Below are 12,611 nucleotides of genomic sequence, written 5' to 3' on the forward strand. Positions count from 1 at the left end.
ACATTATATACCACATGCTGCTATACTGTACAGTAACTTATATATCACATATCCAGCTGCTGCTGTGTTATCAGGGTTATACAGTTACTATACATTATACACCACATGCTGCTATACTGTACAGTAACTTATATATCACATATCCAGCTGCTGTGTTATCAGGGTTATACAGTTACTATACATTATATACCACATGCTGCTATACTGTACAGTAACTTATATATCACATATCCAGCTGCTGTGTTATCAGGGTTATATAGTCATTATACACCACATGCTGATTGCTATACTGTACAGTAACTTATATATCACATATCCTGCTGCTGTGTTATCAGGGTTATACAGTTACTATACATTATATACCACATGCTGATTGCTATACTGTACAGTAACTTATATATCACATATCCAGCTGCTGTGTTATCAGGGTTATACAGTTACTATACATTATATACCACATGCTGCTATACTGTACAGTAACTTATATATCACATATCCTGCTGCTGTGTTATCAGGGTTATACAGTTACTATACATTATATACCACATGCTGCTATACTGTACAGTAACTTATATATCACATATCCAGCTGCTGCTGTGTTATCAGGGTTATACAGTTACTATACATTATACACCACATGCTGCTATACTGTACAGTAACTTATATATCACATATCCAGCTGCTGTGTTATCAGGGTTATACAGTTACTATACATTATATACCACATGCTGCTATACTGTACAGTAACTTATATATCACATATCCAGCTGCTGTGTTATCAGGGTTATACAATTACTATACATTATACACCACATGCTGCTATACTGTACAGTAACATATATCACATATCCAGCTGCTGTGTTATCAGGGTTATACAATTACTATACATTATACACCACATGCTGCTATACTGTACAGTAACTTATATATCACATATCCAGCTGCTGCAGTGTTATCAGGGTTATACAGTTACTATACATTATACACCACATGCTGCTATACTGTACAGTAACTTATATATCACATATCCAGCTGCTGCTGTGTTATCAGGGTTATACAGTTACTATACATTATACACCACATGCTGCTATACTGTACAGTAACTTATATATCACATATCCAGCTGCTGTGTTATCAGGGTTATACAGTTACTATACATTATATACCACATGCTGCTATACTGTACAGTAACTTATATATCACATATCCAGCTGCTGTGTTATCAGGGTTATACAATTACTATACATTATACACCACATGCTGCTATACTGTACAGTAACATATATAACATATCCAGCTGCAGTGTTATCAGGGTTATACAGTTACTATGCATTATACACCACATGCTGCTATACTGTACAGTAACTTATATATCACATATCCAGCTGCTGCAGTGTTATTAGGGTTATACAGTTACTATACATTATATACCACATGCTGCTATACTGTACAGTAACTTATATATCACATATCCAGCTGCTGCAGTGTTATTAGGGTTATACAGTTACTATACATTATACACCACATGCTGCTATACTGTACAGTAACTTATATATCACATATCCAGCTGCTGCTGTGTTATCAGGGTTATACAGTTACTATACATTATACACCACATGCTCCTATACTGTACAGTAACTTATATATCACATATCCAGCTGCTGTGTTATCAGGGTTATACAGTTACTATACATTATATACACATGCTGCTATACTGTACAATAACTTATATATCACATATCCAGCTGCTGCTGTGTTATCAGGGTTATACAGTTACTATACATTATACACCACATGCTGCTATACTGTACAGTAACATATATCACATATCCAGCTGCTGTGTTATCAGGGTTATACAATTACTATACATTATACACCACATGCTGCTATACTGTACAGTAACTTATATATCACATATCCAGCTGCTGTGTTATCAGGGTTATACAGTTACTATACATTATATACCACATGCTGCTATACTGTACAGTAACTTATATATAACATATCCAGCTGCAGTGTTATCAGGGTTATACAGTTACTATGCATTATATACCACATGCTGCTATACTGTACAGTAACTTATATATCACATATCCAGCTGCTGCAGTGTTATTAGGGTTATACAGTTACTATACATTATACACCACATGCTGCTATACTGTACAGTAACTTATATATCACATATCCAGCTGCTGCTGTGTTATCAGGGTTATACAGTTACTATACATTATACACCACATGCTCCTATACTGTACAGTAACTTATATATCACATATCCAGCTGCTGTGTTATCAGGGTTATACAGTTACTATACATTATATACACATGCTGCTATACTGTACAGTAACTTATATATCACATATCCAGCTGCTGCTGTGTTATCAGGGTTATACAGTTACTATACATTATATACCACATGCTGCTATACTGTACAGTAACTTATATATCACATATCCAGCTGCTGCTGTGTTATCAGGGTTATACAGTTACTATACATTATACACCACATGCTGATTGCTATACTGTACAGTAACTTATATATCACATATCCAGCTGCTGTGTTATCAGGGTTATACAGTTACTATACATTATATACCACATGCTGCTATACTGTACAGTAACTTATATATCACATATCCAGCTGCTGTGTTATCAAGGTTATACAGTTACTATACATTATATACCACATGCTGATTGCTATACTGTACAGTAACTTATATATCACATATCCAGCTGCTGTGTTATCAGGGTTATACAGTTACTATACATTATACACCACATGCTGCTATACTGTACAGTAACTTATATATCACATATCCAGCTGCTGCTGTGTTATCAGGGTTATACAGTTACTATACATTATATACCACATGCTGATTGCTATACTGTACAGTAACTTGTAATATCACAGATTCTGCTGCTTCTCATTGTTTCATCTCTCCTACATGTTATTCAGAATAATAATCAGTATATTTGGGGGGTGGAACCAATTGTCTGCAGATCAGTGATTTCCTATGGGGAAATGTCCTTTGGTATAAGAGTGGATTTGGATTACAAGCGCCGTCCTGGAATGTATTATACTCCTAATCCAAGGCACCACTGTATTTTGTTATACATACACACAGGTGAGCTTTGTATCCACTTACCTGAGCAGTCACTATATATATACATACACACACACGTGAGCTATGTATCCGCTTACCTGAGCAGTCACTATATATATACATACACATACACGTGAGCTATGTATCCGCTTACCTGAGCAATCAGCTCATTATATATATATATATATATATATATATATATATATATATATATATATATAATAAAAACAGTATACAGGTGAACTGTGTGTCCATGTACCTGAGCAGTCAGCTTGTATATTTATTCAGTATATCCACATACCTGACACTCTTGCCCCCATGGCTGTATTGTAGTAAGTGAGGTGATGTAGCGTCCATCCTTCTTATATCCCTCAGGTATGGAGATGAGACAGGGTGGAGCAGGTATGGCAATGAGACAGGGTGGAGCAGGTATGGAGATGAGATGGGGGAGGTCAGGTATGGAGATGAGACAGGGTGGAGCAGGTATGGAGATGAGACGGGGGAGGTCAGGTATGGAGATGAGATGGGGGAGGTCAGGTATGGAGATGAGACAGGGTGGAGCAGGTATGGAGATGAGACGGGGGAGGTCAGGTATGGAGATGAGACGGGGAGGTTAGGTATGGAGATGAGACGGGGTGGAGCAGGTATGGAGATGAGTTGGGGGAGGTCAGGTATGGAGATGAGACGGGGAGGTCAGGTATGGAGAGGAGACGAGGGAGGTCAGGTATGGAGATGAGACGAGGTGGAGCAGGTATGGAGAGGAGATGGAGAGGTCAGGGATGGAGATTAGACGGGGGGGGGGGTCAGATATGGAGAGGAGACGGGGTGGAGCAAGTATGGAGAAGTGATGGGGTGGATCAGGTATGGAGAGGAGATGGAGAGGTCAAGGATGGAGATGAGACGGGGGGGGGGGGGGGTCAGATATGGAGAGGAGACAGGATAGGTGAGGTATGGAGATGAGACGAGGTGGATCAGGTATGGAGAGGAGACGGGGAGGTCAGATATAGAGAGGAGACGGGGAAGGTCAGGTATGGAGATTAGACGGGGTGGAGCAGGTATGGAGATGCGATGGGGTGGATCAGGTATGGAGATGCGATGGGGTGGATCAGGTATGGAGAGGAGACGGGGAGGTCAGGTATGGAGAGGAGACGGGGTGGAGCAGGTATGGAGATGAGACAGGGTGGAGCAGGTATGGAGAGGAGACGGTGGAGGTCAGGTATGGAGATGAGACGGGGTGGAGCAGGTATGGAGATGAGACGGGGTGGAGCAGGTATGGAGATGTGATGGGGTGGATCAGGTATGGAGAGGAGACGGGGGAGGTGAGGTATGGAGAGGAGACGGGGTGGAGCAAGTATGGAGAGGAGACTGGGAGGTCAGGTATGGAGAGGAGACGGGGGAGGTCAGGTATGGAGATGAGACGGGGTGGAGCAAGTATGGAGAGGAGACGGGGAGGTCAGGTATGGAGAGGAGACGGGGGAGGTCAGGTATGGAGAGGAGATGGGGGAGGTCAGGTATGGAGAGGAGACGGGGTGAAGCAGGTATGGAGATGAGACGGGGGAGGTCAGGTATGGAGATGAGACGGGGTGGAGCAGGTATGGAGATGAGATGGGGGAGGTCAGGTATGGAGATGAGACGGGGTGGAGCAGGTATGGAGATGAGACGGGGTGGAGCAGGTATGGAGATGAGATGGGGGAGGTCAGGTATGGAGAGGAGACGGGGGAGGTCAGGTATGGAGAGGAGACGGGGGAGGTCAGGTATGGAGAGGAGACGAGGTGGAGCAGGTATGGAGATGAGATGGGGGAGGTCAGGTATGGAGATGAGACGGGGTGGAGCAGGTATGGAGATGAGATGGGGGAGGTCAGGTATGGAGAGGAGACGGGGGAGGTCAGGTATGGAGAGGAGATGGGGGAGGTCAGGTATGGAGAGGAGACGGGGTGAAGCAGGTATGGAGATGAGACGGGGGAGGTCAGGTATGGAGATGAGACGGGGTGGAGCAGGTATGGAGATGAGATGGGGGAGGTCAGGTATGGAGATGAGACGGGGTGGAGCAGGTATGGAGATGAGACGGGGTGGAGCAGGTATGGAGATGAAATGGGGGAGGTCAGGTATGGAGAGGAGACGGGGGAGGTCAGGTATGGAGAGGAGACGGGGGAGGTCAGGTATGGAGAGGAGACGAGGTGGAGCAGGTATGGAGATGAGATGGGGGAGGTCAGGTATGGAGATGAGACGGGGTGGAGCAGGTATGGAGATGAGATGGGGGAGGTCAGGTATGGAGAGGAGACGGGGGAGGTCAGGTATGGAGAGGAGACGGGGGAGGTCAGGTATGGAGAGGAGACGAGGTGGAGCAGGTATGGAGAGGAGACGGGGGAGGTCAGGTATGGAGAGGAGACGAGGTGGAGCAGGTATGGAGATGAGACGGGGTGGAGCAGGTATGGAGATGAGATGGGGGAGGTCAGGTATGGAGATGAGACGGGGTGGAGCAGGTATGGAGATGAGATGGGGGAGGTCAGGTATGGAGAGGAGACGGGGGAGGTCAGGTATGGAGAGGAGACGGGGGAGGTCAGGTATGGAGAGGAGACGAGGTGGAGCAGGTATGGAGAGGAGACGGGGGAGGTCAGGTATGGAGAGGAGACGAGGTGGAGCAGGTATGGAGAGGAGACGGGGTGGAGCAGGTATGGAGATGAGATGGGGGAGGTCAGGTATGGAGAGGAGACGGGGGAGGTCAGGTATGGAGATGAGACGGGGTGGAGCAGGTATGGAGAGGAGACGAGGTGGAGCAGGTATGGAGATGAGATGGGGTGGAGCAGGTATGGAGAGGAGACGAGGTGGAGCAGGTATGGAGATGAGATGGGGGAGGTCAGGTATGGAGAGGAGACGGGGGAGGTCAGGTATGGAGATGAGATGGGGTGGAGCAGGTATGGAGAGGAGACGGGGTGGAGCAGGTATGGAGAGGAGACGAGGTGGAGCAGGTATGGAGATGAGATGGGGGAGGTCAGGTATGGAGAGGAGACGGGGTGGAGCAGGTATGGAGAGGAGATGGGGTGGAGCAGGTATGGAGAGGAGACGGGGTGGAGCAGGTATGGAGATGAGACGGGGGAGGTCAGGTATGGAGATGAGACGGGGTGGAGCAGGTATGGAGATGAGATGGGGGAGGTCAGGTATGGAGATGAGACGGGGTGGAGCAGGTATGGAGATGAGACGGGGTGGAGCAGGTATGGAGATGAAATGGGGGAGGTCAGGTATGGAGAGGAGACGGGGGAGGTCAGGTATGGAGAGGAGACGGGGGAGGTCAGGTATGGAGAGGAGACGAGGTGGAGCAGGTATGGAGATGAGATGGGGGAGGTCAGGTATGGAGATGAGACGGGGGAGGTCAGGTATGGAGAGGAGACGAGGTGGAGCAGGTATGGAGATGAGATGGGGGAGGTCAGGTATGGAGAGGAGACGGGGGAGGTCAGGTATGGAGAGGAGACGGGGGAGGTCAGGTATGGAGAGGAGACGAGGTGGAGCAGGTATGGAGAGGAGACGGGGGAGGTCAGGTATGGAGAGGAGACGAGGTGGAGCAGGTATGGAGATGAGACGGGGTGGAGCAGGTATGGAGATGAGATGGGGGAGGTCAGGTATGGAGATGAGACGGGGTGGAGCAGGTATGGAGATGAGACGGGGTGGAGCAGGTATGGAGATGAGATGGGGGAGGTCAGGTATGGAGAGGAGACGGGGGAGGTCAGGTATGGAGAGGAGACGGGGGAGGTCAGGTATGGAGAGGAGACGAGGTGGAGCAGGTATGGAGAGGAGACGGGGGAGGTCAGGTATGGAGAGGAGACGAGGTGGAGCAGGTATGGAGAGGAGACGGGGTGGAGCAGGTATGGAGATGAGATGGGGGAGGTCAGGTATGGAGAGGAGACGGGGGAGGTCAGGTATGGAGATGAGACGGGGTGGAGCAGGTATGGAGAGGAGACGAGGTGGAGCAGGTATGGAGATGAGATGGGGTGGAGCAGGTATGGAGAGGAGACGAGGTGGAGCAGGTATGGAGATGAGATGGGGGAGGTCAGGTATGGAGAGGAGACGGGGGAGGTCAGGTATGGAGATGAGATGGGGTGGAGCAGGTATGGAGAGGAGATGGGGTGGAGCAGGTATGGAGAGGAGACGGGGTGGAGCAGGTATGGAGAGGAGACGAGGTGGAGCAGGTATGGAGATGAGATGGGGGAGGTCAGGTATGGAGATGAGATGGGGTGGAGCAGGTATGGAGAGGAGACGGGGGAGGTCAGGTATGGAGAGGAGACGGGGTGGAGCAGGTATGGAGAGGAGACGGGGTGGAGCAGGTATGGAGAGGAGACGGGGGAGGTCAGGTATGGAGAGGAGACGGGGGAGGTCAGGTATGGAGATGAGACGGGGTGGAGCAGGTATGGAGAGGAGACGAGGTGGAGCAGGTATGGAGATGAGATGGGGTGGAGCAGGTATGGAGAGGAGACGAGGTGGAGCAGGTATGGAGATGAGATGGGGGAGGTCAGGTATGGAGAGGAGACGGGGGAGGTCAGGTATGGAGATGAGATGGGGTGGAGCAGGTATGGAGAGGAGATGGGGTGGAGCAGGTATGGAGAGGAGACGGGGTGGAGCAGGTATGGAGAGGAGACGAGGTGGAGCAGGTATGGAGATGAGATGGGGGAGGTCAGGTATGGAGATGAGACAGGGTGGAGCAGGTATGGCAATGAGACAGGGTGGAGCAGGTATGGAGAGGAGACGGGGGAGGTCAGGTATGGAGAGGAGACGGGGTGGAGCAGGTATGGAGAGGAGACGGGGTGGAGCAGGTATGGAGAGGAGACGGGGTGGAGCAGGTATGGAGATGCGATGGGTTCGGCTCCTCTCACGCTCGGGTGTGGACGCCTCGATAGGATTTCTGACAATTACTCACAGAGTCATAAATAATTGTGTTTGTTTTCATGTGAACTAAGAGCAAATCAGCACAGAAATCACCAGGGCCACAGCACCTCCAGGGGCCCAGAGAGGAAGGGGCCCCTGATGTCACACTGCCAGCACATAGAGAGAGAGAGAGAGGGGCCCCTGATGTCACACTGCCAGCACATAGAGAGAGAGAGAGAGGGGCCCCTGATGTCACACTGCCAGCACATAGAGAGAGAGAGGGGCCCCTGATGTCACACTGCCAGCACATAGAGAGAGAGAGAGAGGGGCCCCTGATGTCACACTGTCAGCACATAGAGAGAGAGAGGGGCCCCTGATGTCACACTGCCAGCACATAGAGAGAGAGAGGGGCCCCTGATGTCACACTGCCGGAACATAGAGAGAGAGAGGGGCCCCTGATGTCACACTGCCGGCACATAGAGAGAGAGAGGGGCCCCTGATGTCACACTGCCAGCACATAGAGAGAGAGAGGGGCCCCTGATGTCACACTGCCAGCACATAGAGAGAGAGAGGGGCCCCTGATGTCACACTGCCAGCACATAGAGAGAGAGAGGGGCCCCTGATGTCACACTGCCAGCACATAGAGAGAGAGAGGGGCCCCTGATGTCACACTGCCGGAACATAGAGAGAGAGAGGGGCCCCTGATGTCACACTGCCGGCACATAGAGAGAGAGAGAGGGGCCCCTGATGTCACACTGCCAGCACATAGAGAGAGGGAGAGAGAGAGGGGCCCCTGATGTCACACTGCCAGAACATAGAGAGAGGGAGAGAGGGGCCCCTGATGTCACACTGCCAGCACATAGAGAGAGAGAGGGGCCCCTGATGTCACACTGCCAGAACATAGAGAGAGAGGGAGAGAGGGGCCCCTGATGTCACACTGCCAGCACATAGAGAGAGAGAGGGGCCCCTGATGTCACACTGCCAGAACATAGAGAGAGGGAGAGAGGGGCCCCTGATGTCACACTGCCAGCACATAGAGAGAGAGAGGGGCCCCTGATGTCACACTGCCGGCACATAGAGAGAGAGGGGCCCCTGATGTCACACTGCCAGCACATAGAGAGAGGGATAGAGGGGCCCCTGATGTAACACTGCCAGCACATAGAGAGAGAGGGAGAGAGGGGCCCCTGATGTCACACTGCCAGCACATAGAGAGAGAGAGGGGCCCCTGATGTCACACTGCCAGCACATAGAGAGAGAGAGGGGCCCCTGATGTCACACTGCCAGCACATAGAGAGAGAGGGGGGCCCCTGATGTCACACTGCCAGCACATAGAGAGAGAGAGGGGCCCCTGATGTCACACTGCCAGCACATAGAGAGAGAGGGGCCCCTGATGTCACACTGCCGGCACATAGAGAGAGAGAGAGAGGGGCCCCTGATATCACACTGCCAGCACATAGAGAGAGAGGGGCCCCTGATATCACACTGCCAGCACACAGAGAGAGAGGGGGGCCCCTGATATCACACTGCCAGCACATAGAGAGAGGGGCCCCTGATGTCACACTGCCAGCACATAGAGAGAGGGGCCCCTGATGTCACACTGTCAGCACATAGAGAGAGGGAGAGAGGGGCCCCTGATGTCACACTGCCAGCACATAGAGAGGGAAAGAGGGGCCCCTGATGTCACACTGCCAGCACATAGAGAGAGAGAGAGGGGGGCCCCTGATGTCACACTGCCAGCACATAGAGAGAGAGAGGGGCCCCTGATGTCACACTGCCAGCACATAGAGAGAGGGAGAGAGGGGCCCCTGATGTCACACTGCCAGCACATAGAGAGAGAGAGAGAGGGGCCCCTGATGTCACACTGCCAGCACATAGAGAGAGAGGGGCCCCTGATGTCACACTGCCAGCACATAGAGAGAGAGAGGGGCCCCTGATGTCACACTGCCAGCACATAGAGAGAGAGAGAGAGAGAGAGAGAGGGGCCCCTGATGTCATACTGCCAGCACATAGAGAGAGGGAGAGAGGGGCCCCTGATGTCACACTGCCAGCACATAGAGAGAGAGAGGGGCCCCTGATGTCACACTGCCAGCACATAGAGAGAGGGGCCCCTGATGTAACACTGCCAGCACATAGAGAGAGAGGGGCCCCTGATGTCACACTGCCAGCACATAGAGAGAGGGGCCCCTGATGTAACACTGCCAGCACATAGAGAGAGAGAGAGAGAGAGGGGCCCCTGATGTTACACTGCCAGCACATAGAGAGAGAGGGAGAGGGGCCCCTGATGTCACACTGCCAGCACATAGAGAGAGAGAGAGGGGCCCCTGATGTCACACTGCCAGCACATAGAGAGAGAGGGGCCCCTGATGTCACACTGCCAGCACATAGAGGGAGAGAGAGAGAGGGGCCCCTGATGTCACACTGCCAGCACATAGAGAGAGAGGGAGAGAGGGGCCCCTGATGTCACACTGCCAGCACATAGAGAGAGAGGGGCCCCTGATGTCACACTGCCGGCACATAGAGAGAGAGGGGCCCCTGATGTCACACTGCCAGCACATAGAGAGAGAGAGGGGCCCCTGATGTCACACTGCCAGCACATAGAGAGGGGCCCCTGATGTCACACTGCCGGCACATAGAGAGGGGCCCCTGATGTCACACTGCCAGCACATAGAGAGAGAGAGGGGCCCCTGATGTCACACTGCCAGCACATAGAGAGAGAGAGAGGGGCCCCTGATGTCACACTGCCAGCACATAGAGAGAGGGGCCCCTGATGTCACACTGCCAGCACATAGAGAGAGAGAGAGAGGGGCCCCTGATGTCACACTGCCAGCACATAGAGAGAGGGGCCCCTGATGTCACACTGCCAGCACATAGAGAGAGAGAGGGGCCCCTGATGTCACACTGCCAGCACATAGAGAGAGAGGGAGAGAGGGGCCCCTGATGTAACACTGCCAGCACATAGAGAGAGAGAGAGGGGCCCCTGATATCACACTGCCAGCACATAGAGAGAGAGAGGGGCCCCTGATGTCACACTGCCAGCACATAGAGAGAGAGAGGGGCCCCTGATGTCACACTGCCAGCACATAGAGAGAGGGAGAGAGGGGCCCCTGATATCACACTGCCAGCACATAGAGAGAGAGAGGGGCCCCTGATGTCACACTGCCAGCACATAGAGAGAGAGGGAGAGAGGGGCCCCTGATGTCATACTGCCAGCACATAGAGAGAGGGAGAGAGGGGCCCCTGATATCACACTGCCAGCACATAGAGAGAGAGGGGCCCCTGATGTCACACTGCCAGCACATAGAGAGAGGGAGAGGGGCCCCTGATGTCACACTGCCAGCACATAGAGAGAGAGAGAGGGGCCCCTGATGTCACACTGCCAGCACATAGAGAGAGGGAGAGAGGGGCCCCTGATGTCACACTGCCAGCACACAGAGATAGAGAGAGAGAGAGAGGGGCCCCTGATGTCACACTGCCAGCACATAGAGAGAGGGAGAGAGGGGCCCCTGATGTCACACTGCCAGCACATAGAGAGAGAGAGGGGCCCCTGATGTCACACTGCCAGCACATAGAGGGAGAGAGAGAGAGGGGGGCCCCTGATGTCACACTGCCAGCACATAGAGAGAGGGAGAGAGGGGCCCGTGATGTCACACTGCCAGCACATAGAGAGAGAGAGGGGCCCCTGATGTCACACTGCCAGCACATAGAGAGAGAGAGGGGCCCCTGATGTCACACTGCCAGCACATAGAGAGAGGGAGAGAGGGGCCCCTGATGTCACACTGCCAGCACATAGCGAGAGAGAGGGGCCCCTGATGTCACACTGCCAGCACATAGAGATAGAGAGAGAGAGAGAGAGAGAGAGGGGCCCCTGATGTCACACTGCCAGCACATAGAGAGAGAGGGAGAGAGGGGCCCCTGATGTCACACTGCCAGCACATAGAGAGAGAGAGAGGCCCCTGATGTCACACTGCCAGCACATAGAGATAGAGAGAGAGAGAGAGAGGGAGAGAGGGGCCCCTGATGTCACACTGCCAGCACATAGAGAGAGGGAGAGAGGGGCCCCTGATGTCACACTCACACTATACTGGGAGCCCCTACACTATACTGGGAACCCATACACTATAGTGGTTTTAATTTCCAAAAAGTTTTATTCAGTTTTTTAGTTTTTTTCCCGCAAACAATTGCAAAGGAAGGAACATTGAGTGTACAGATGAGCCCATAATCGGCAATGTATAACCAAACATCAAATAAAATACATCCTACAGTTCAAAGTTAAAGCTATCCTTGACTCTATAAAAGGTGTAACATACATCACTCCATTCTTAAGCATAGCCCAATGGCAGAACTAATGGGCAGACCTAAACGTCGTCTGCTAAATTCAACTAAACAGAGACCCCGGATTCCAACGTGCGGTGGGACCGGAGCCGAGGAAGCAATAGGGGAGACACAGAAAAGAGAAAAGACAGAAAAGACATAACATGAAAAGCAGTAAAGGAAGTAGGGAGAAGAGAGGGGGGAAGGGGGGAAAGGAGGTAGTGTAAGGCCCTCGCACCGCCCAAGCCCGTACAACAGCAGAGGCGTCCAAGGCCGACAACCCTACGTAGAGGATGATAAATAAGAAATCCAGAGCTGCCAGACCCTTTGAAATTTCTC

The 12,611-nt window shown here is 51.5% G+C and overlaps 1 protein-coding gene across 1 annotated transcript in view; it reads right to left on the reverse strand.

The window, feature by feature from the left end:
- LOC138771703 (protein-glutamine gamma-glutamyltransferase E-like) overlaps positions 1-3,504 on the reverse strand; it is a 95,120-nt gene extending 91,616 nt beyond the window's left edge. Inside the window, exon 1 of the mRNA XM_069951612.1 lies at positions 3,406-3,504. Coding sequence (XP_069807713.1) covers positions 3,406-3,424 — 19 coding nt within the window. The 5' untranslated portion in view covers positions 3,425-3,504. The remainder of the gene's footprint in view (positions 1-3,405) is intronic.
- Positions 3,505-12,611: the final 9,107 nt, after the last annotated feature.

This window comes from Dendropsophus ebraccatus, chromosome 14 (genome assembly GCF_027789765.1).
Source record: "Dendropsophus ebraccatus isolate aDenEbr1 chromosome 14, aDenEbr1.pat, whole genome shotgun sequence".
NCBI classification, from domain to species: domain Eukaryota; kingdom Metazoa; phylum Chordata; class Amphibia; order Anura; family Hylidae; genus Dendropsophus; species Dendropsophus ebraccatus.